Source organism: Trichosurus vulpecula, chromosome 2 (genome assembly GCF_011100635.1).
Source record: "Trichosurus vulpecula isolate mTriVul1 chromosome 2, mTriVul1.pri, whole genome shotgun sequence".
NCBI classification, from domain to species: Eukaryota; Metazoa; Chordata; class Mammalia; order Diprotodontia; family Phalangeridae; genus Trichosurus; species Trichosurus vulpecula.
In genome coordinates this window covers 323,928,607-323,954,005 of record NC_050574.1, presented here as the reverse complement: position 1 = coordinate 323,954,005, position 25,399 = coordinate 323,928,607, and the positions used below count along the sequence as shown (strand labels likewise).

The window sequence follows — 25,399 nt, the reverse complement described above, 5'->3', positions numbered from 1 at the left end:
TTTTCTCTGAAAGATGATGTCTAGGTTCTTTTTTATCATGGCTTTTAGGTAGTCCAATAATTCTTAAAGTATCTCTTCTCAATCTTTTTTTCAGATCAGTTGTTTTTCCCATGAAACGTTTCACATTTTCTTCTATTTTTTTTCATTCTTTTGATTTTGTTGACCATTTGACTTAGTCCCTTAATTAAACCACCCAACACTTAGTTCCTTAGTTCTCTTATCTGTACAGTGGGGATAATAATAGCACCTGCCTCAATGAGATGAAATGCAATAACATAAATACAAAGCACTTTGTAAAACTTAAAGCATTATATACATGTCGGCTCTCATGATCATCATCATCATTATTAATTTCACTCCCATCATCATCTTCACCATCGTCGTTATTGCTATCAGTTTCACTCCCTTTTTCACAGTACCCATCAGGGAGTCAGCTGCAAAATGAATTCAGTTCTGTGGGGCCAAGTATACAAAGCTACCCACTTTAGCTATCTAAAAAGAGACAAAAGGCTTTCTCGGGCAAAGGCTCTGTAAGATTTCCGAGTTGATTTTACTCTGCAACTGACAAAAACTCTACCTTTCCCCCATTAGACCACACCCTCATTAACATTATTCTAATGATTCATTAGTTTGCTCTAAACTTCTGCAGCCTCTCAAGTTCTTTGGTGGTAAAAGCCCTTTTATTCCATCACTCCTCAGAATGTAGCATCCCAAGAGGTACTAGTAGGGTACCTAAGAGGCTCTCTTCCCTTTGGCTCTGCTTCCAAACCTCATCTTCACTTGCTCCTATTATCTTCCCTCGTAGCCCCAGTCCTAATAGGGTTTAATTCATTCTTCAAGGAAACCTCTGGGTCTGACATCCTGCTTCCCAGCTATAGTCTGTATATGTTATTATATGTATTATCAGTACCTATTACTATGAACTTTGCATTATTACTAGGCTAAAGGCACAGGTTTTAAAAATCAAAGCATTTACACCTAGGCCATTATCAAGCAAGTGAGGACAATTTTTTTCCTTTTTCCTTACAATGGCAATCCACTATTAAATCCATTAATAAGATTTAAGGAGCAGTTAGTTTTGCCATTTTCTTAGTCTCCTTAAAAAGCATCCATCAAGCTAACCCTACAGGGTGAATGAGACCTTGCATCCCATCCCAGGAAGAGGGTTCCCCTCATATCCCTAACAAGGCTTCAGTCACAGGATTCTTCTAGGATCCTATATCTCACTGTCCAATGGACCATGGCTCCCTTTCTTCCTCACTCCTTCCCTCCACATCAACAATGAATTGAACCACAAAATCTTGGTAAACAAAACACCAAATATTCAGGGCTGGGCAGTGAAGTGCTTCAGGCTTGAAATTATAAGGAGGGACTCTTGCTCTTAATTAAATTCAGATAAAACACTACTCCGTGTCCCCACATTCCCTTTGCATTTACAAGTCAGCAACACTGAATCAGAAAGGTGTCTCTTGCAGGACAACTAGAATTTCCCTAAATCTTTCAGGGCTCTTATTGCCCATATATTTCTTCTCTTAACTCTAGTCCATCCTAGACATTGCTATCAAAGTAGTTTTCTGACCATGTGATTCCAATAATCAACCAACTCCAGTGGCTTGTTGCCTCTAGGATAAAATATGCACTATTCTATTTAGCTTTTAGAGCTCTAGGGCACAATGAATAGATTGCCGGTCCTAGAGTCAAGAGGACCTGAATTCAAATGTGGCCTCAGACACTTACTAGCTGTGTGACCTTGGGCAAGTCACTTAACCCTATTTGCCTCAGTTTCCTCATGTGTAAAATGAGCTGGAAAAAGAAATGGCAAACCACTCCAGTACCTTTGCCAAGAAAACCCCAAATGGGGTCACAGAGTAAGACACCACTGAAATGACTGAACAAAAACAAAACAACCTGCCTTTCCAGCTGCAACAGGCATATTTTCTCCAACACACTCTGATATAGTCAAAATGGATGTTATCTATGTACCTTACTCACAGAAACTTCATCTCCATGGAGTCTCCCTGCCTTTGCCACTGACCTTCATGCTTAGAATACATTCCCTTCTTACCCCTACTTCACTGAGTCCTTCTCTTCCTTTAAGATAAAGCACTATATTTTGCATGAAGCCTTTCCTAATCCCTGTGATTACTAGTGTCTTCCCTCCCAAACTACCTTGTTTTTAACTACTTTGTATATGTTTATTAAATTTATATTTTGGCTGTATATTTTTATATGTACTTATTGTCTCCCCTCATTAGAATGTAAGTTCATTGCAATCAGAGATTATTTCATTCTTTGTGTTTTGGCTCAATGCCTGCCACACAGTAAGTTCTTAATATATTTTGGTTGATTTAAGCTAGATCTTTTATTCTTCAAGAGGCAAAGAAGCCAAACCAATAATTCAAGTCCTACTCCCCCAGTCAGCCAAAACCCAAGGACAATCTCCTTTCCCCCTTAAAGGGAAGCCAGTCGTGTCTATATGCCTACCACATATGGCTAACAGGAGAGTTCTTAACCAAGGGAGAGGCGGAGAAGATCATAAAAGGCAAAATACCTAATTTTGGTTATATAAAATAAAAAGGCTTTTGCACCAGTAAAATTAATAAATGTAGAATGAAAAGAGAAATTGTGGGATGAAAGGAAACATTTATATTAGTCATTGTTGTTAAATGTGATGTTCCATGATATATAGGAAAGTGACATAAATGCATGACATCAAGAGCCATTCTTAACAAATAGATTTCAAAAAAGTAATAAACTATTCATGACCATTTGAAAACATGTTGTAAATCACTCATGGTCAAAGAAATGATTGGTTAATTTTGCCTTGTAATATGCAATTTGGCAAAGGTGAGCAAAATTGGTCAATGTTAAAGGGGCTGTGGGAAGACAAGTACACTAAAATGCTGTTGGTGGAACTGTGAATTGGTCTATAACCATTCATAAATTTGGATTTATGCAAAAATAAGTGGCTAACCTGTCCATTCCTCTCAACCAGTGATCACACTACTGGTCATATACCAAGTAGCAACCTGGAGCCAGCTTGACTAACTCAAGAAAGCCAAATATTAAATTTTAAGTGTGAGCATTTATACCTCAGAAGTCAGCAAACACCAAAAATCAGGGACAAAAATTGTTTTGTCAATTTTTAGACTGAAGAAAGTGATGGAAAAATGTTAATAATGCATGGGAAATATGGGAAAATTTGTATAAGCTGATGCAGAATGAAATAAGTAAAACAAAAAAAAAGTATGGTGACTAAAACTATGTCAATAAAAAGATCAGTTAAAGGAAGCCAAACTCTGGAGTAATTTGAAAAACCAGTAATCTCAAAGAACAGATAATGAGACATGCCTCTCTCCTCACAGCAGACAGACAGGAGACTACTTAGATAGAATGTCAGATAAAGTGACTAAATAAGGAGTTTTTATTTAAGTGTTTAAAATAAAGGAATCTTTTTCCAGAGACAATTGTGGCATAAAGACAATCAATAAATGGTTTTGTTTTTTGTTTTTTTAAATCAGGAGTTTCAGAGGGTGCAGTGTAAAGAGAGTACAAAGGAGTCTAGGAACTAAAGAAAAGTAATACTAAGCCAAAAGGAGACAAGCATTTGGAAAGGGAGAGAAGAGTTTTGTTTTGGTTTTTTCTTTTTTCACCTAAGCAGAAGTAAACTCAAAATGTAAAAGCAGGGCTGAATCAAATATGACCTGATCTAGCAGGTTGCCTTTCCTTGGAGTACTTCAGGCATAGAGTGAATGAACACTTCTTGGAAATGTCAATAGAGGGGATTCTTAGTCAGGCATGGATTGAACCACATACTTCAGAGGTCCCTTTCAAGTCTGCAATTCTAAGGGAAAACAAGAAACCAGTATCAGGAAAATCTAGAATGATAAAGTGCCAAATCCATAAACAATTATATATTTCTTAATCATGATATGAGTGAAATCTAGTACTTGTGTGAAGCTTTTTTAGTACATTTGATATGTGAGAAAGTCTAATGAAATTTATAATAGTCTAAACATCTAGATTCTCCAACTTCTACCCCTGCCTTCTTACAAGTCAGAATAACTTGTCTATGTTAACTAAAGTCCCTGCAAAAAATGCCTTCAGTAAACTAAAATGTAATATAATAACTATTGCTCTCATAAAGGTTTGATGAGAGAACTCTCATTGAATAGCATTTCTGTAGCTTTTATATGATCTAGGCTGAAAATATTGTCCACAGTAGGCATACACATAGCATGGTCCAGTTATGCCTGCACACTCAGCTTATACTCTCTGCAAATCTGTCTTATCCATGTTGGTTTGGGTTTTTTTTTTACATTTTTCATATTTTATTTTTTAATTTAATTTATTTGTTACATTTTAAGTTCTGAACTGTCTGTCTGCCTCTCTCCACCACACTAAAGAAGGCCACTATTTGATACAGATAGGGATTATATATAGATATAGATGTAAAAGCCATACTATGCACACTTCTATTTATCAGTTCTTTCTCTGAAGGTAGATAGCATCTTCCTTCATAGGTCCTTTGTAATTGACTTGTGTATTTATAATACTCAGAATAACTTAGTCACAGTTATTCTTTGGACAGTACTGCTATTACTGCATGCAATTCTCTTGGTCTTTCTGTGTTTTTCTAACATCAACCAGCTCATCACTTCTCACAGCACAGTAGTATTCCATCACAATTATACACCACAACTTGTTTAGCCATTCCCCAGGTGACAGAGATCCTCTCAGTTTCCAGTTCTTTGCTACCACAAAGAGAGCTGCTATAAATGTTTTAGAACATAGAGGTTCTTTTCTTTTTTCCATGGTCACCTTGGGAAACAGACTTAATAGTGGTATTGCTGGGTCAAAGGGTATGCACAGTTTAATAACTCTTTGAGCATAATTCCAGCTTACTCTCCAAAATTGTTGGATCAATTCACAGTCCCACCAACATTGTATTGGTGTCCCAGTTTTTCCACATCCCCTCCAACATATGCCATTTTTACCCTTCTATCATTTTAGCCAATCTCATAAGTATGAGATGATATCTGAGTTGTTTTAATTTGCATTTCTCTAATTCAATAATGATTTAAAGCTTTTTTATATGACTACATATATATCTTTGATTTCTTCATTGAAAAACCGCCTTTTATAACCTCTGAACATTTATCAATTGGAGAATGACTCATATTCTTATAAATTTGACGTAGTTCTCCATATATTTAAGATACAAGACCTTTATCCAAGAAACTGTCTATAAAAATCTCTTTTCTCCATTTTCTGCTTTCTTTCTAATCTTGGCTACATTGGTTTTATTTGTGGAAAACTATTTTAATATCAAAGCTATCAATTTTCTCTCACAATGTGCTCTATCTCTTGTTTATTCATAAATTCTCTTATTCATAAGTCTGATAGCTAATATGTTATATTCTTCTCATTTACTTATATCTCCCTTTATATCTAGATCTAGATTTCACCTTATCTTGGTAAATAATGTAAAACTGTTCTGTACCCAGTTTCTGCCTGATTGCTTTCCACTTTTCCCAACAATTTTTACCAAACAGTGAATTATTATCCCAGAAGCTTAAATCTTTACCTTTGTCAAACACAAGGTTACAGTAATTATTTACTACTGTGCTACTGATCCACCTTTCTATTTCTTAGCCAGTAGTTTTGATAATTACTGCCTTCTAATATTGTTTAAGATCTGGTACTGCTAAAACTCCTTCCTTTTTTTCATTAATGCCTTTGATCTTCTTGACCTTTTGTTCCAAATAAATTTTGATATTTTCTTCTAGCTCAGTAAAATAATTTTTGGTAGTTTAATTGGGATGCCATTAAATAAGTAGATAAATTGGGGTAGAATTGTCATTTTTATTATATTCTATAGGCTTTTAAATATCTGTCCAAGGACCCATGCTATAAATTCCTGCCCAAGTTTAATTCCTAGAAAAATATTTCTGATATATGTCTTCTCTTATTAAAGAGGAAAAATTAAGTCACAGATATCTTTCCCTTAGCAATCAAAAAACCTAGAACTAAATTTATTGTGCATATATTGCCAATCTACTCAGTTTTGAAACCTGAACACACCTATTCCTTCTTTCTCTAGATGGCCTCCTGTTTTGTCTTTCAGTATCTTAAATTGCATTGTTTTAAGGTCATATCAAGTTCTTTTGGAAATAGGTAGGGTGAAAATCTTGCACAAATATACTGCCTTTTTATTATTCCTTTGTGACTAGTGATATTTCAAGAAGGAACTTTCATTAAAGATATTTCATTGAATTGTACATACTAAAGAATGAAAAAAACACCATCCTTTTTACAAGTGGGTGCATAGCTACTAGGTGCCAGAGTTAATAATTATCTGTGTTAGACAAGTTCCTTTGTGTGTTCCTTAACATAAATATTGGTATATATCCCAATATAACTGCAATCACAATACACACATCCCTACGTTCTTCAGTCTGTCCAGTTTCCCATCACGATGTTTTGATCTCTAAATAAAGATCTTTAATTAGGAGTTGAACCGGGAGTCATAAGAGATTAGAGCTTGTAGCTCTAATCATGTTCTCATTAAGGATAGTTTTTAGGGTTTAACTTGAAGCCTTTACTAGTAACAGAGAAGTGCTACAGTTTATCTACGATGCTTTCACAAACTACAATTCTGTAGCAAGATGAAAATAGATTTATAAAAATGTGGATCATAAAGAATGTGTTTCTAATTTTGTTCTTCATTCATTTTCAGCATCTTCAAATAGGATTATTGAAAGAATATTTTCTGGAGCAGTGACAAGGTAAGAAAATGCCTCAGGGATTTCATTAAGCACTTTACAAATTCTTGTTGACTGAACCATAAATTTGGGAAAGAATAACAACCATTTAATAGAGACAGTGACATGTTATGAGGGAAGGTATCCCACTTCCTTTCTTATCAATATTTTCCAAGATAGGATATTGGGCTACATTTCTTTAGATTTCTTTAAGCATGTTAAGTAATAAATAAAAAAGTTTATAGGGAAGTTTTCATTATTCTTAATGTTGAGTCTGTTTGCTTCCTATATTTCCTTCCCTGCCTGACTTACTTTATCTTGCTACATCTGAAATTGAAGAATTTTTAAAATTTACTAAAGAAAAAGCATTATTTAAATAGATAACTGCTAATAATTGGAGCAAGGACTTCATTATAACAGGGTTCATTACATGATAACTGTGGCTCAATTTATGTCCAAAAATATTTATCATAAAAACCTAATGAAAACAGGTATCCTATGATTTATGTTTTAGTTCTATCCAGGGTTCAGTCAATCAGCAGTTCACAAGCATTTATTAAGTGCCTACTCTGTGCCAGGCACCATATTAGCACCTGGGAATACAAAGTTGAAACATCCCTGCCCTCAAGCTCACGTTTTATGAGAGGGTAATGTAGAAGAGAAACGACATGTACATGTAACACAATATAGAAACTATGTTCAAAATAAAAACAAGATTATTTGTGGGGGGAATTTACTTGAACCTGAGGAAATTCAGGAAAGGCTCCATATAGAAGGTGAGCTTAGCTTTAAAGGAAGCTAGATCTCTAAGAGGCAGAAGTGACAAGGAAATGTTTTCCATGACTGGGAGGCAGCTCTAGGAAAGGCACACAATTGGGAGATGGTATGCGATGTGTGAAGAACAAAAAAGTCCAGTTTAACTCTACATGTAAACTTATATAATACAGAAGAAGACTAGAAAAGTAGGTTGGCACCAAGCTAGGGCTTTAATTGCCAAACAGAGGAGTTTATAAATGATAGAGGTAATAGAGATTTGTTGCTGTTCAGTAATTTTCTGTTGTGTCTGATTCTTCGTGACCCCATTTGGGGTTTTCTTGGCAAAGACACTGGAGTGGTTTGCCATTTCCTTCTCCAGCTCATTTGACAGATGGGGAAACTGAGGCAAACAGTTAAATAATTTTCCCAGAGTCACACAGCTAGTAAATGTCTGAAGGCAGATTTGAACTCAGGAAGATAAGTCTTCCTGACTCTAGGCCCAGCACTCTATCCACTGTTCCACCTAGCTCCCTTTGCTCCCTCCCAAACTACCTTGTATTTAAGTATTTTGTTTATATTCCTATTTAACTTTTATACTTAGGCTATATTTTTTTTCAATCAATAAACAAGCATTTATTAAGCACCTACATTTATTGTCTCTCCCATTAGAATGTAAATTCGCTGTGAGAAGGAACTGTTTGTTTGTACTTATATCATCAGTGCCTAGCACAGTACCTGATGCATAGTAGGCACCTGATATATACTTGTTGACTGACAGAAATTTGGGCTGAATATGGAGACTTAACGATCTTTAGCATAAAGATGAGAATTAAACCCATGGAAGCTGATGAGGTCACCGTTAGTTTAGAGAATGAAGGAAAAAGGGTACAGAGTCAAGGTTTATGATATGAATGATAATCCGTCAAAGAAGACTGAGGAGTGAACAGATAGGAATATACAGCATTGCCTTGAAAAGCCATGGAAGAGAGAGTATCCAGTAGAAAGAGTTCTGCTCTATGCAGAAAAAGGAGCTCATCTGAGAGGGGCCATCAAAGTAATTGTTACTCCTTGTTGTCCTTATTTTCTATTTCTAGTTATCTGGGTGGCTTCCTTATCAATCTTCTCTTGAAGGTCCTTTTCTTTTTTGAAACCCTAGAACCATTGCTCTTAAACTTCACAACCTCAAAAGGAAACGAGAGTCTGGTTAACTACAGTGGCCTGATCTTCCCTTTAGAATATTCAAAGAGCTGCAGTTAGGGTCAGCCTCTTTCTAAGTCAGTTCACTATAGTCTTTTCCATAGATAATCTTTGTTAACAAGGAACACAAGGCAACAAAGTGTGAAGGGATAAGTACTGACCCAACCCCTTTGCTCAAATTCAGTTTAAAAAAAATTTTATTCACAGAATATGAGTTAAAAGCTATTGCATCTTCCCCACCTATACCTGACCAAGAATTACTTATACAACATGACAGCCTCCACTTGAAATCTCCAGTGAGAGAGAACCAAATAGTTTGAGATAGCTCATTCTCATATGAACAGCTTTATTAAATATCCTTGTAACCTATGGTCCAGGGCTCCCAGATTGCACTCATATGGACCAGCTCCAATCCGAGGGGCTCACTTCAGTTGTTTTCTTTTTTTGTACTAGCATTCAAGGTACCAGATGCATATTGAGTAAAGCAGCCTTTATCTTACCCCTTAGAAAATGCAGAAGAAAGAAGAGAGGGAGGAAGGAAAGAAATAGTGGTCCATTCTGCATACTATTTGGCTCTAAAATGAAGACTAGTTTTTCTTTAGAATTTAATGTTTGCAAATGCCCACAGATAGTATTCATAACTGTGAATGTGAATGGGATCAACTTTCCCATAAAACAGAAGCAGACAGCAGAATGGATTAAAAACCATAATCCTACAATATGTTGTTTATAGGAAACACATTTGAAGCAGAGGGATACACGCAGAGTAAAGGTAAAAGGCTAGAGCAAAATATATTATGCTTCAACTAAAGTAAAAAAAGCAGAGGTAGCAATCCTGATCTCAGACAAAGCAAAAGCAAAAATAGATCTAATTAAAAGGAATAAGGAAGGAAACTACATCCTGCTAAAAGACATAGACAATGAAGTAATATCATTACTAAACATATATGCACCAAGTGGTATAGCATCCATTCTTAGAGGAGAAGTTAAGGGAGTTACAGGAAGAAATAGACAACAAAACTATACTAGTGGGGGATCTCAACCTTCGCCTCTCAGAACTAGATAAATCTTTTTTTTATTTTATTTTATTTACATATATTATATATATAACATTTATTTATATATATTTTGCAGGGGGAGGGCAGGGCAATTGGGGTTAAGTGACTTGCCCAAGGTCACACAGGTAGCAAGTATGTCAAGTGTCTGAGGCCGGATTTAAACTCAGGTCCTCCTGACTCCAGGGTCCGTGCTCTACTCACTGCGCCACCTACCTGCCCCAGAACTAGATAAATCTAACCCCAAAATAAACAGGGAAGAAGTTAAGGAGACGAATAGAATTTTAGAAAAGTTAGATATGGTAGGCCTGTGGAGAAAATTGAATGGGGATAGAAAGGAGTATACCCTTTTCCTTCACAGTACATGGTGCCGACACAAAAATTGACCACATATTGACCGCATAAAAACCTCACAATCCAGTGCAGAAAGGCAGAAATATTAAATGCATCTTTTTCAGAATATGATGCAATAAAAATTACATGTAATAAAGGGTCATGGAAAGAGAATAAAAATTAATTGGAAACTAAATAATTCTAAAAAATGAGTGGGTCAAACAACAAATCATAGAAACAATCAATAACTTCATCCAAGAGAATGACAGTGAGACAGCATACCAAAATTTATGGGGTGCATCAAAAGCAGTTCTTAGGAGTTTTATATCTTTCAATGCTTACATGAATAAAATAGAAAAAAGAGGAGATCAGTGAATTGGGCATGCAACTAAAAAAGCTAGAAAAAGAACAAATTAAAAATCCCCAATTAAATACCAAATTAGAAACTCTGAATACCAAAGAAGAGACTAATAAAGTTGAAATTAAGAAAACTATTGAACTAATAAATAAAACTAAGAGCTGGTTTTATGAAAAAAATAAAATAGATAAACCTTTGGTTAATTTGAATATTTGCAAATGCCTACGAGTTTTAATTTCTCAGTCTTAGCAAATAGGTTAAACCACTCATTGGAACATTAACTTAAAGTATATCCATTTTATTCATTTAAATGTTCCTGAAACAAAATTACAAACTTTCCACAGAAAAATGTTACTATGACTTTTGAATGTCATCTCACCAAATTTATCCAAGATATTGTCCTGAAGTTTTCACTTACGATATCTTTTTTAGGGGGAATGTCGTGCAAAAAGAGGGAAGAATGAGCTATGCAGATTTTGTATGGTTTCTGATCTCTGAAGAAGACAAAAGAAATCTGACAAGGTATGATTTCTAAGTTATCTTTCTGTGCTACCTTATTGTGTTTAACAGTTTAGAGCTGAAGCACTTTTGAAGTTACTTGAAAAAGAAACAACAGAGCAGTATATGGCACCATAGATATGACATAATTTTATAGTATTTACTTCCTATCCCATTAAGAAACTAATCAAAAACATTTCTACAGAGACCATTCACTTGCATAGGCAATCTGTATGAAAGAATGAAAAAGCTTTTGTACCATAGTTACTTTGTGCTAAGTACTTTGCTAAGGCTACAAGTACAAAGTGAAACAATTCTTGCCTTCAAGGAAATTATAATAAGAGGAAACAAAACACAACAGAATAGTAGGGAGAAGGGGATAGTTTGTTTTGGGATGTTGGAGATGGTGATGGGGTACTTTTAATTGGTACACTCTTGGCATTAGCAGTGTCAGTACTGTTTTGATTACAGTTCCAGATCTGGAAAAGGGAAGAGGCGGGGAGGATTGTGTTAGGAGAGATGGCAAAGTCTAGTGGGTACAGAAGCGGGCAACATTGATAGCCCAAAATAATGGTCCAAGTGTTAATTGTTAATCATAGCTGGGACTAGCTAGATAGGAAGCCACCAATCAGAACCACCCAGGCCCCAGATCCAAAACTGAGGATCGTCCGCAAAAAGGTGGAGCATTAGGCAAAGCAGAGGGCAGAATCCAGTGGCCCAGAGATAGTGCAAACGACAAGAAATGGGCTGGGCTGGAAACAGAGTGATGTATGATGCAGATTTTATTTCTTTTATAATGTATGTAGATCCTATTTTTGCCTATATTATGCAAAAACACAAAACACAATTTTAAATATCTTTAAGACCAATATCCTGTATAAGGCAAGAAGATGCCATTATTCCATGATAGTAGACCTTTTCCTTTACAAAAACATGTATATTAATTACTCTTATTACTCTCAACTAGAAATGAGGCCCTTGCTTCATTTTTAAAAACATTTGTGCTTCCAAATTTAAAATAGGATTTTAAATCTTTTAAATAGTTACATAAAACTGAATATACTTCATAATTTTGTGTTTTTCATAGTTGCCTTTTCATAATATTAAAACATTTCAATTTATTTTTAAAAGCTGAATTAAATTGCTTTTAACTTATGTGACTCTCAGTTGGTTTTCCTATAGAACATTGCCCCTTAAAGATTCCCAGTCCCTGCATTATAATTTTTTAAACTATATACATTGATAATAAGCAAAGATAGCTATTTTTAAATCTAATATTGGAAGCCTTTATTTTTAACATAGGACAATTTGCTTGTATCACAAGACAAAATAATGTGATTAAGGACTTGCAGAGTGTGCAGAAATATAAATAAAGTACGCTGAATACTTAAGAAATTGATGCTATAAAGTAGTATTTTTATATTACAAAAAAATTACTGTTTCTTTATTTACTAGCATTGAATATTGGTTCCGCTGTATGGATTTGGATGGGGATGGTGTGCTCTCCATGTATGAACTTGAATATTTCTATGAAGAACAGTGTGAAAGAATGGAAGCCATGGGTATTGAACCATTGCCATTCCATGACTTGCTCTGCCAGATGCTTGACCTGGTGAAACCAGAACTCGATGGTAATATCGATTTATTGTTGTGCCCTGGCCTTTTACAGTTTTAACTATTATTAATAGTAGATGTTTATATAATCTTTTGATGTTTCAAAATGCTTTATATACATTATTGCATTTAAGCTTTACAACAATCCTAAAAGGTAGATAACACAAATTGTTTTGCAAATGAGGAAACTGAGGGTCAAAAAAGCTAAATCATGGGTAAAGCTGGTAAAGCAGAGATCCAAATTCATATCTTGTGATTTTGAACCTGCTCTTCTTTCTACTACACCGAATTTTACAGAATGCATATGTTGAATGGCATAACCCAAAATGACCCTAAATTGCTTAACTCCTCAAATTCTTCCTTAAAGTATAAGTTTATTGAGCGCAGAAGTCTTTCATGTATTCTTTATCAAAGTTAGCCTTTCTAATACAATGTAACTATGAACTAAGTCATTTATAATAAAGCTTCTGTAGGGGAAAATGGATTTTTATAATAATAAAACATATACGTATTGTTTTTAAAGTGGACAAAATTTTTTTCACTTGATAAGCTTTTGATGAAATTACAAACTTTGCTTTTTATGCAGGTAAAATAACTCTCAGAGACCTGAAGAGATGCAGAATGGCTCATATTTTTTATGACACCTTCTTTAATCTAGAGAAATACCTGGACCATGAACAGAGAGATCCCTTTGCAGTGCAAAAGGTATCATTGTAATTTAATATTATTGCATCCAGCAATAAATGATATAGGAGCATAGGACTATATATTTAGAGCTGGAAAGTGCCTTAAAGTCACATTTTATAATTTTTCTTTGCCCCAAAAAACCTATATTCTTTTTTAAAATGGTTTTTATTTTTGTTACTCTGAACTTTACCATACACCCATAAGAACAGGAAAAGAGGATTAAGTGTTAAAACTAAAATTCTCTGACATACAGCTTGGGTTTTAAAAATAATATTAATTATCAATAATAAAATTAATAATAATAAAATATTATGAAGAAAATAATAAATAAATTTAAACAAAAATAAATAATAAAAACATAATAAATTCAGCACATTAGTTTCCAAACTATCCTGAGAAGCCTCTTCTTGAACGAAGCAGCATATCATACCATAATCATATAGCATATCAACACACAGATCGAAGGCACACATAAGGCATTTGGTCAGATAATGGAAGTAGAAGGTCCAAGTAAAATACCTCTCATGACAGCAGGCCCACATATGTTTAAGTTAACCTATGAACAATTTGCTTCAAAATAGGTTTGGAAAAAATGCCCCTCATAATAATTTTATTTTTCATATCTTATCAAAAAATTTTAGAGCTTACAATCCATATAGTCAACAATTAATCGCACAGAAATTGAAGCTAGTGGAAATAACTTGTCTGTGATCACACAACTGGTAATTGAGAAAGGCACAAAACTAGACACTCATTCTGTCTCATTCTGTATTCTTCCACTACACCATGTAGCTAAAAAGACCAAATTGCTACCGTGAGTGTCACAGAATTCTGAGTCCTTTCAGACAAGTTTTATACTCGCTATACATTTTGCACCTTTTGGAATTCTAAAAATAGCATTAAAATGAGGAATTAATTTTTATGTCCAGGTGTTGAGCATCCTCCATGACTAAAAAGAATTATGAAACAATAATTTGAGTCAAGTAGTGAAAATAACTCAACACATTCAAGTACCACATCAGTACATCATTGTAGCATGGAGGTAACCCTGGGTTTTTAAAAGCTGTACTAGTAGAATGCATTCTTTGGCAGTTTCTACCACACTAGAAAAGGTTTGAGTTTGAGCCCAATGATAGAATATGTCCCAGGAAAAGCTGTTGATGAAGCACAGAGAAGTTCATCATCAGAAGGTTGGCCACCAAAGGGGATGTTTTTGGTTTTTTGGTCACAGTAATCCATGAAATTCAAAATGCAAAATAGGCTCAATTCTTTATAACCTCCTTCTTCCACAAGGGCCAAGTAATAGAAAAGGGGAAAGAAGGTGCCAAGAATTGGTTTTTAGAATCCATGTAAACATGCAACCTTTGTCCAACAGTCAACATATTTATATACTCCTGGAGGGAAAGAACCACATCCTTAATACATATCCTTGTAATGAATGAAACTGGAAGACATAAAAATGTCAGAAGTACATGGAAAGATGGCTAAAAGGTTCTCATCAAAAATTCAGAAAAAAGAGTTGTCAGAGGTGGTTTTGTTCTGTACCAAAATGGAACAAAATGACCATTTGATGAAACACTTGCTCATCTCACCTTGTAGTACTCACAATAATTATAAGGAAACTGAAGCAAACTGCTTACGAATATAAGAAAGCCCATGTGTGAGCATTCATTGTAAAGGTTGGAGAACTTGAGAAATTCTGTGAAGAGTCTTTCAAAATTAGTTATCGAAGTAAGTATTAGATTAACAAAAGGACTAAAGATAAGACAACATACCTAATTAGAGCATTACCAGCTCAACTTATTAAAACAACCTGGGTATATGAACATTTTTTTTGAGGGGGGAAGGCAGGGAAATTGGGGTTAAAAGACTTGCCCAAGGTCACACAGCTAGTGTGTCAAGTGTCTGAGGCTAGATTTGAACTCAGGTCCTCCTGACTCCAGGAGGTGCTCTACTCATTGTGCCACCCAGCTGCCCTAAACAAAAAGAACTTAAAAGAACCACAAGTTATTAACAACTATATGAAAGAAGGCTCCAAATCACTAATAAGATAGATGCAAATTAAGATAACCTGGAGAATTTTTTTATTGTGAAGTTAACAGTCATCAACAAATATATTTCCGTATACAGAAAAGAACAAGGGGTTTGTGTTAGACCCAATGAATTTTCACGTACAGTTGGTTTTTTAAGAATCATGTTGCACATTATTCTTCTGTTAACGTAGCCTAAAATCACATTGTTTTTTTGGTTGTCACCTATCATTTTTTACATTGCTAAAATCCCATAAGCCCTTTTTATGTGAACTATCATTTAGCCAAATCTCAGCCTGTACAGTAGTTTGGTTGTTGGGTTTTTTTGTCGGGGGAGTGTGAACCCCAGATGAAGGATTTTACATTTATTAAATATAATCTTACTAGATTTAACTCCTTGTTCCAGTGTGTCATCTGTTGTAATCATTATCCTCACCTCCCAGTTTTGTGCAATCTGCAAATTTGATAAGCATGCTATATAAATATATATATATATATAAACTCAGGTGAATTAAACAGCCCTTCAGCACTCTACTACAGATTTACTTCATTAAATCAGTCTCTGTTCCTTGGGTAGTAATTGACACTTCTAGACCTACCTAACTAGACTTCTACCCCACCCACAATTGTCCACCTTAACTGTGGTAGATTTGATCTCCCTGAGGCAGCTATTTCCCTCCAATGGTACAAAGTCACCACATCATTCATTTTCATCAAGTACCACTGACTACACAGTATTTTACCAAGTTAGTGAAATCAAGAGGAAGTAGTGGAGAGAAGTAACTAAGTCTAAAAGAAAGACATCCAGTCCCTCAAGATGTAATTATGGTAATAAGATATTTTTATAATGAAAATATTTGTACAGAAGTCTAGAGAAATGCTTTGTGTGAAACCAGCCAAAGCTGGATTAAAGGTGATTAAAACTTTTTGTTTAGTCAAGAGAATTCCTTAAGAGAATAATTCAGTACTTTGATGGATCCATGATTTCACTGATGTGATACTCCAAAGATCTGAATTACAGTCTATCCCATAAATTTTCCAAAGGGGATTAAATCAACAGCAGAAGAGGAAGCTTCTTCTATGTCTTTTGATTTTGTATGGCTCTGTGTAGTTCACTAGCTCTTCTATAGAATCAACTCCATTTCTATTCACACATTTCTGATACTATCTCTGAAGCTTCTTCTGCGCAGCTCTTCACTGCCAGGATTTTGAAGCCTACTTTCCATGACTCTTTGGATGACCTGCATCATTAATCCTTTGGAGACTTTGGTTTTCTATGACTTTTAGCCATGCAGCATTACTGGAAATATATAGATGTTTAAAAAGATGAGATTTATTTCAGTAAGGAGCCTGGAGCATTAAAAATAACTCTCGTCTACTCTTTGACCTGTGTCGCTATGAGGATGCAGACTACCTTCAAATTCAACGTTTTGCTGATTTATTTGGTGAACATAAAGAAAGATTACTGCCAGTTTAACAGTCATCCTCATTAAAGGTTTTACTTCACCATTGTGGTGTTAAGCCTTCCAAAATACAAATAACCCTAGAACTTTGCAAAAGTGTTGAGTAACTTGCAGTGATTTTGAGAATTTCATTATAACAAGATGTTGCAGTTGAGAAACACAATACACTTCTACTATCATGCTTCGGTGAGAAGTTTTTTTATCCTTTTTCCAATCTCTTTATTTGTGTAATCCATTGTCAAGTTTTGCTTTATCTCAGCTGAGGAACATGAGGACAACCAATCAGGAGATGGAACTGATAACTAATTTTTGTGATGTAAGAATATGCCTAACATACACATGTTGAAGTGAAACATTTTTCAGATGGATAATTTTTCATTCTACAACACATTATCTTTTGATACATCTTAGTTTTCATCATGAATACTTTGTCTAAAACTTACCTCATTTCTTTTGCCTCTTTTCTTTTTAATTAGGATGTTGAGAATGATAGCCCTGAACCTTCTGATTGGGACAGATATGCTGCTGAGGAATATGAAATTCTTGTTGCAGAGGAATCTGCTAATGAGCAGTTACAAGAAGGGTAGGTGGAATTCTCCCTACGTTTCAGAATTTTTTCAACTGTTTTTCAAAATGTGACCTCATGACAATTCTTACATATTTTACAGAAGAGGACATTTTACAGATGGCCTTCTAGAGAGGCAGGGCATGCAAAATGTTTGGGGAGGCTATCTGGATGGCGAGGAAGTAGGGAGTGAAGTCAAGAAGCATTTATTAAGCATCTCCTCTGTGAAGCATAGCTGGGGCCTGCCTTAAGTAGAAGGCCCTCTATTACCTTTTCTGCTTTATTTCCTCTTAGAAACCCAACCAGAATCTGAGATTCCCCCAATACTAACATAAAGAATTCCCTCCCACCCTTCCCTACCCCTGAGGCTTATACTAACCCTCTGTCCATAATAAATTTTGGCAGATATTATGAGCTTAGATTTATGTAGCAGCAAAGAACATTCACTCTTCTCTGCTCTAATTAGGTTTTTGACTACATCAAAACAACAGTATAAATACTCTGAAATCTCCATTGTAACATTAGCAAATTCCCTGTGGGTTTAGACCATTTCCTAGGGTATCTCCCTTCTACCGGGTCTCTATCTTCTTTGTAAGTCACTTGCATGTTGTCTCCCCTTTTAGACTATGAGCTCTTTGAATGCAGGGACTATTTTTTTTTTGCCTTTCTTTGTATCTCCAGCACTTAGCACAGTGCCTGGCATTGTGTAAGCCCTTAATAAATGCCTGTTGCCTTGAACTACTCTAATACTCCAGGCACTCAGTTCACTACATAATTTGTTTTATCTTACCTGAATGGGGACCTCACTGCTACATAGCAATCCTTTCTTGATTAATTCTCTATTACATTACCCAGAGTAGCTCTTCCACTATCTCCTCCCGGATGCCGCCTCCCTCGGACTCTGTCCTGGGCCATCTTTTCTATATTCTCTTTCTTGATGATGTTGTCAGTTCTCATGAGTTCATCTGTGTGGGGAGGGTCGGGGGCGGGGGGGGGGGAGCCTGGAGTCAGGAAGACCTAAGTTCAAATGTGACCTCAGACACTTAACTAGCTGTGTGATCCTGGGCAAGTCACTTAACCCTCTTTGCCTCAGTTTCCTCATCTGTCAAATGAACTGGAGAAGGAAGTGGCAAAAGACTCCAGTATCTTTGCCAAGAAAACCCCAAATGGGGTCATGAAGATTTGGACACGACTGAAACGACTGAACAACATATACATACACACATGTATGTATATATGTGTATACATATGTGTGTATACCCCTAATAATTTTCCAGGCATTCAGTCCCCAGTCACCAAATGCCTGCTAGATAACTTCACCCGGATGTTGGCTAAATACTTCAAACTCAACACTACCAAAACGGAACTCATTATCTCATCCTCCGAATCTACCTCCTCATTTCTTATTTCTGTTAAGGGTGCTATCACCCATTCTTCTGTTTATCAACCTCTGTGACATCTCTGATTCCTCACTCTTTCTCATGCTGCATATCCATTCATATCCAATCTTAGCGATTCTATCTCCACAATATAACCTGTCCTCTTTTCTCTACTCGGTCACCACCTAATTTACCTTCTCCTATATTTTTGTAAAAGCCTGTGTGGTTTCCTGTCTTCTAGACTCTCCCTTTCCCATTCCATCCTCCACATAGCTGACAAACTGATATTCTTAAAACACAAGTCTGACCATTTCACCCCTTATTCGAGAGGTTCCCAATGGCTCCATATTGTCTGTAGGCTAAAATATGAATGCTTTTGTTTGGCATATAAGGATTATTACAACCTGCCTCCTTTCTATCTTTCCAGACTTATTTCACATTCTTCCCCTTAATTCACTCTACATTCTAAACAAACTGATATACATGCTTTCCCCCAAACTTACCGTTTCATCTCCCACCTTCATGTCTTTGTCCAGGCTATCTCCCATGTCAGAAATGTACTTCCTCCTTATCTTTCCCTCTTAGAATCCTTAGCTACCTCAGTTCAGTTCAGTGCCGCTTCATGGAGGAAACCTTTCCTGATCTTCCTAGTTGTGAGTGTATTATTCCTCAGTGAATAAATATTATTAATCTCCTACTTCCTATGTGCCAGATATTGTGCTAAAGACACAAGTACAAAGAATGAAGCTAGTCACATTGAAGTTTACATTCTAATGGGGGAAATAACAAATAGGTATAAAAATAAGTAATCTAAATATAAAGTCAAAAAATGTAAATGTTGCAAAGTAGTTAAATACAACAAATGGATATAAAAATATATAATCTAAAGTCAAAAATGCAGTACACAGAGTAGTTAAATACAACAAATGGATATGAAAATACATAATCTAAATATAAAATAAAAATGCAAATATACATATAAAGTAGTTAAATATAACAAATGGATATAAAAATATATCATCTAAATATGAAGTAAAAATGCAAATGAATACAAGGTAGTTTGAGAGAGCACAAACAGATAAACAATCAGGAAAAGCTTTATGCAGAAGATGGCATTTGAGCTACTTCTTAAATTCTGCAAAGAAAAGGACTCTGAGGTAGATAAGAGAGTACATTCTAGTCATGGGGAACAAATAGGAGATGGAGTGTTGTGTGTGAGGAACAGAAAGGTTGTCAGTTTGGCTGGATTACAGCAGGGAAATGATATCCAGTGAGGCTGGAAAGATAGGCTTTAAAAGCTAAACAGAGAAGTTTGTGTTTTATCATAGATGCAAAAGGAAGCCACTGGAGTTGGTTAAGTAAGAGTCATGGGCACAACAGCACCTAAGGACAGTTACTTTGGCAGCAGTGTGTAGGGTAGGCTGGAGCAAGAAAAGATTTTTGACCAGTTCGGAGGTTGTTGCAGTTATCTAGGCAAGAGGTGGTAAGGGCCTACATTAAAGTGATAGATATGAGTGGACAGAACAGGACATCTTAGATGCAAGATATGTCATAGAGGTGGAAACAGCAAGATTTAGAAACGGATTGGTGTTGCAACAATCAGCTAGCAGCTACTATAGGTGTAAGACCCACCAACATCCAGCACACAGAAAGCTGCCAACACAGGTTCTTTTGATCTGCTTTACTAAGGAAAGTAACCTTTAGGGGTTAACAATCACAATTTAATCCAACATATAAGATATATATATACACACACACACACACACACACACACACACACACATATATATATACATATACATATATACCTATACATATATATACATATATACACATATATACATACATATACACATACATATATATATATACATATACATACATATACATATACATATATATCTCATTCACTTAGTTCAGGGGGAAAAGCCAGCACCCTGAACTTCGGAGCAAATACAAACAAATTACAAACATTGACAGACCTTGTCTGATTCAAATCTCAATGCATAGTCACCAGGGTTTAACAGAGTCCCAACATCTGGGTTTACAAGCTGGAGGGCTCTTAACTACAGCTGCCCAGAGTCTCCACATCAGCACACCTCCAAGAGTGAGAGCCCCAAGGAAATACCTCTGTTCTCTCTTTTTATACACTTCTTTAGCCATCATCAAATGTCATCTGAGCCACCAGAACTCAGGCTCCTACTATTGGCTCTGGTCTTAGCAACTCCCCTTAGGACCCTGAGGGCTTCACGCTCACATAGGCTTAGCACCTAATAGATAGGGGTTTGGGCCTGGGGCTTTGCATCTAGTAAGGCTCAATCAAAGACACTTAATTAATCATTCTAAAACAGTAGGAAAGTCCCACCTTAGTTACCAAGCCAATTGGATGTGGGATGGGAGAAGATGAGAAGTCCAGGAAAATTCTTAAGACTACAAACTTGAGACACTGGAATGACGATGATGTTTTTGAGAGAAATAGGGAAGTTTGGAAGAGGATAAGATTTAAAGGAAAGGATAATGAGTTCAGTTTTAAGCATGTTGAGTTTAAGATGTTTCCAGGATATCAAGTTTGAAATGCCCAATAGGCAAATGATGAGGCAGGACTGAAGTTCAGGGGAGAGACTGGTGCTGGGTATGTGTCTGGAAATTATTTGGATGGAAATAATAATAAAACCTATGAGAGCTGATGAAATTACCACAAAAGAGAATATAGAACAGAGGTTCTTAACCTTTTTGTGCATCACAGCCTCTTCTGAGAATAATATTTTTAAATGCATGAAGTATGAAGATTACAAATAAAATCAATGGATCTGAAATATAATTATCAACATACTTCTTAAAAACAAATTGATGAACTCAAGAATCCCTAATAGAGAGGAATAAGAGAAGAGGTCCCAGGATAGAATGTTGAGGAATACCCACCATTGTGGGGGAGGAATGATGTGGATGATGAGCTACCAACAGAAACTTAGAAGGGATTGTTAGATAGGTAGAAAGTACACTGGGGGGGGGGGGGGGGGGAAGGGGGCATGGAGCCAAGATGGCAGAGTAAAAGCAGGGACTTGATTAAGCTGTCCTCCAAATACCTTTAATAAATGACTAAACAAATTCTAGAGCAACAGAACCCACCAAAAAACAGAGTGAAACAAATTTCCAGCCCAAGACAGCCTGAATGGTCGATGGGAAAGGTCTGTTGCACCAGGCTGGGAGAGGAGCACAGTCTAGTGTGGGCCACGCAAGCAAAGAGTGGACCCCAGCAAACCAGAGCAGGTCTCAGGGGACTGAATCACTGGCAGCTGATGCGGTTTCCAGACTTCCCAACCCACAAATGCCAAAGACAACTTAGATGGTCCATGGGAAAGGTCTATTAGACCTGGGTGAGAGAGGAGCACAGACCAGTCCTGGCCCCAGTGCAGCCCTGGAGTGGCAGCAGCAGCTGCTTCCAGAACTCTCAGCCCACAGACAGTAAAGGAATCAAACAATTGATCAGAAGCAGATTACAGGGATCTCTTTACTGGCATTGAGGCAGGATTCTGTTGCTTTGCCCATACGGGGGTCTGGGTCACAGCCCTGGGGCAAGGAGAAGCACTGGCATAGCAGACCTTGTGGCAGCAGTGGTGAGGGAACCCTCCTTCACAGTTCCAGGGCAGAAAAGAGTGCTTGTGGTCACTTACTGAACAGAGCACAGGCCAAGAAAGGAGAAAACACTTTGATCATGCCACCTTGGAAGAATTGAAAACTTACAGGTTCTTAGAAGTACCTCTGAAAACAGCTACACAAAATCCCTGAAGCTTGGGACAGCATGCCCTCCACACTGGAAGCATAGCCCTTTACTCTAAGAAAGAGTTAAAAAGTCAAGTAATTGGATGGGAAAATGAGCAAACAGTGGGAAAAAAAAAACTCGGACTACAGAATCTTACTTTGGCAATAAGGAAAATCAAAACATACACTCAGAAGAAGACCACAAAGTCAAAGCTTCTACATCCAGAGCCTCCAATAAAAATATAAATTGGTCACAGGCCATGAAGAGCTCAAAAAGGAATTTGAAAATCAAGTAAAAGAAGTAGAGGAAAAATTAGGAAGAGAAATGGGAGTGATGCAAGAAAATCATGAAAAAACAAGTCAACAGCTTGCTAAAGGAGACTTAAATACTGAAGAAAATAACACCTTAAAAAATAGACTAGTCCAAATGGCAAAAGAGGTGCAAAAAGCCAATGAGGAGAAGAATGCCTTAAAAAGCAGAAGTGGCCAAATGGAAAAGGAGGTCCAGAAGCTTACTGAAGAAAATAATTCCTTAAAAATTAGAATGCAGCAGGAAGCTAATGACTCTATGAGAAATCAAGAAATTGTAAAAACAAAACCAAAAGAATGAAAAAATAAAATACAATGTGAAATATCTCATTGGAAAAACAACTGACCTAGAAAACAGATGCAGGAGAGATCATTTTAAAATTACTGGACTACCTGAAAACCATGATAAAAAAAAAAAGAGCCTTGATAGCATCATTCAAGAAATTATCAAGGAAAACTACCCTGATATTCTAGAAGCAGAGGGTAAAATAGAAATTGAAAGAATCCACCAGTCACCTCCTGAAAGAGATCCCAAAAGGAAAAGTCCAAGAAATACTGTAGCCAAATTCCAGAGTTTCCAGGTCAAGGAGAAAATATTGCAAGCAGCCAGAAAGAAACAATTCAAGTATTGTGGAACCACAATCAGGATAACGTAAGATTTAGCTGAGGGATCAGAGGGCTTGGAATATGATATTCTGGACATCAAAGGAGCTAGGATTAAAACCAAGAATTACCTACCCAGCAAAACTGAGTGTAATCAATGAGGGGGGGAAATTGACATTTAGTGACATAGAGGAATTTCTTGAGAAGCCAGAGCTAAATAGAAAATTTGACTTTCAAATACAAGACTCAAGAGAAGCATGAAAAGATAAATGGGAAAGAGATAAGGGACTTATTAAAAGTTAAACTGTTTACATTCCTACATGGAAAGATGATATTTGTAACTCATGAGACCTTTCTCATTAGGGTAGTTGGAGGGAATACATACAAATACACATACACACACACACACACACACACACACAGAGGGCACAGGGTGAGTTGAATATGAAGGGTTGATATCTAAAAAATAAAATTAAGGGGTGAGGAATGTACTGGGAGAAGGAGAAAGGGAGAGGTAGAATGAGGTAAATTATTATCACATAAAAGAGGCAAGAAAAAGCTTTTACAGTGGAGGGTAAGAGTGGGGAAGATGAGAGGAAATGAGTGAACCTTACTGTCATTGGATTTTGGCTTAAGTAGGGAGTAACATACACACTCAGTTGGGTATGGAAATCTATCTTACCCTACAGAAAAGTTGCAGGGGGAGGTAATAGAAGGGAGGGCAGATTGGGGGAGGGGGTAATCAGAAGCAAACCTATTTGAGGAGGGACAGAGTCAAAGGAGAAAATAGAATGAATAGAGGGCGGGTTAAGATGGAAGGAAATATAACTAATCTTTCACAACATAACTATTATGGAAGTGTTTTGCATTAGTGCACATGTACAATCTGTATCGTGGGGAGGGAGGAAGGGAGAGAATTTGGAACTCAAAGTTTTAAAAAATGAATGTTAAAAATTGTTTTTACATGCAACTGGGAAATAAAATATACAGGCAGTGGAATATAGAAATCTAGCTTACCCTACAGGCAAATGGGGGAGGGGGGATGGTAGTCAGAATGCACACCATCATGGGGTGGGGGAAGGGGAGAGATGGGGAGAAAATTTGGAACTCAAAATCTTGTGGAAGTGAATGTTGAAAACTAAAATAAATAAGTAAATTGCAAAAAAATTGGGGGGAGGGGGTAGTAAACCAGAAGACAGTGGTGTCACAAAAACTCAGAGAGTAGTCAGCAGTGCCCAGTGCAGCAGAAACGTGAAGAAAGAGGAGGCCTGAGAAAAGATCAAGTGTGGTGATTGAAATCATTGGTAACTTTGAAGAGAACAGTTTCAGGTGAGTGATGAGTTGGGAAGTCAGATTACAAAGGGCTGAGAAGGGGAGTGGAAGTGGACGCAGTAAGTGGAGACAACTTTTTCAAGGAGTTTGTCTGAGAAGGGGAGTGAAGATGTAGGACGATACTATGAGGGGCTCGTATCCAATTCCCTCCAATGTCATATGAACTCCTCGCAGGCAGGCAGTATTTCTGCATCCTCAGGGCTTGTTTCATTGAGTTGACTCCGATATGGCAATGCCTTCAAACCCTGGACTGTTTAACCCATTCATCCCTTTTCATCCTGTGAGACCCTTCTCCATGTCCTCCCATCATTCTCCATAAAGAGTCTGCCCAATGTGCTGAGGACATTCTCTAAACTCTCAACACTGTATGACTCCTAAGGGAGCATGGGGCTGTCTGTGGTTATCTTTTCATACCTAACCCTTTTTCTGATTGTCTTCTTCTTTAATGGGATCTTTTATACTGCTTTTCTGCATTGGTAATTTGCTGCAACCAATCATATCCACCCTAGATTTTTCCATTTGGACTTGTTAAACATTAAACAAACACTGCATTTAATTCCATTCCAACATTCCTGTATAAACAATCCACTTCCATTTTTCTCAAACAAAATGGTAACAAAATATTTACACAATTTTATTTTCAAGTGAAGTATATAAGAATAGGTATGTATATCCTAAGTTGGGAAACTAAGGT

General features: G+C 36.5%; 1 protein-coding gene across 2 annotated transcripts in view; it reads left to right on the top strand.

The window, feature by feature from the left end:
- Positions 1-25,399, top strand: part of PPP2R3A (protein phosphatase 2 regulatory subunit B''alpha) — a 229,347-nt gene that overhangs the window by 189,548 nt on the left and 14,400 nt on the right. For both annotated transcript variants that reach the window (XM_036745773.1, XM_036745774.1), the window contains 5 exons: positions 6,740-6,788; positions 10,896-10,985; positions 12,417-12,592; positions 13,162-13,280; positions 17,232-17,338. In XM_036745773.1, coding sequence (XP_036601668.1) covers positions 6,740-6,788; positions 10,896-10,985; positions 12,417-12,592; positions 13,162-13,280; positions 17,232-17,338 — 541 coding nt within the window. The remainder of the gene's footprint in view (positions 1-6,739; positions 6,789-10,895; positions 10,986-12,416; positions 12,593-13,161; positions 13,281-17,231; positions 17,339-25,399) is intronic.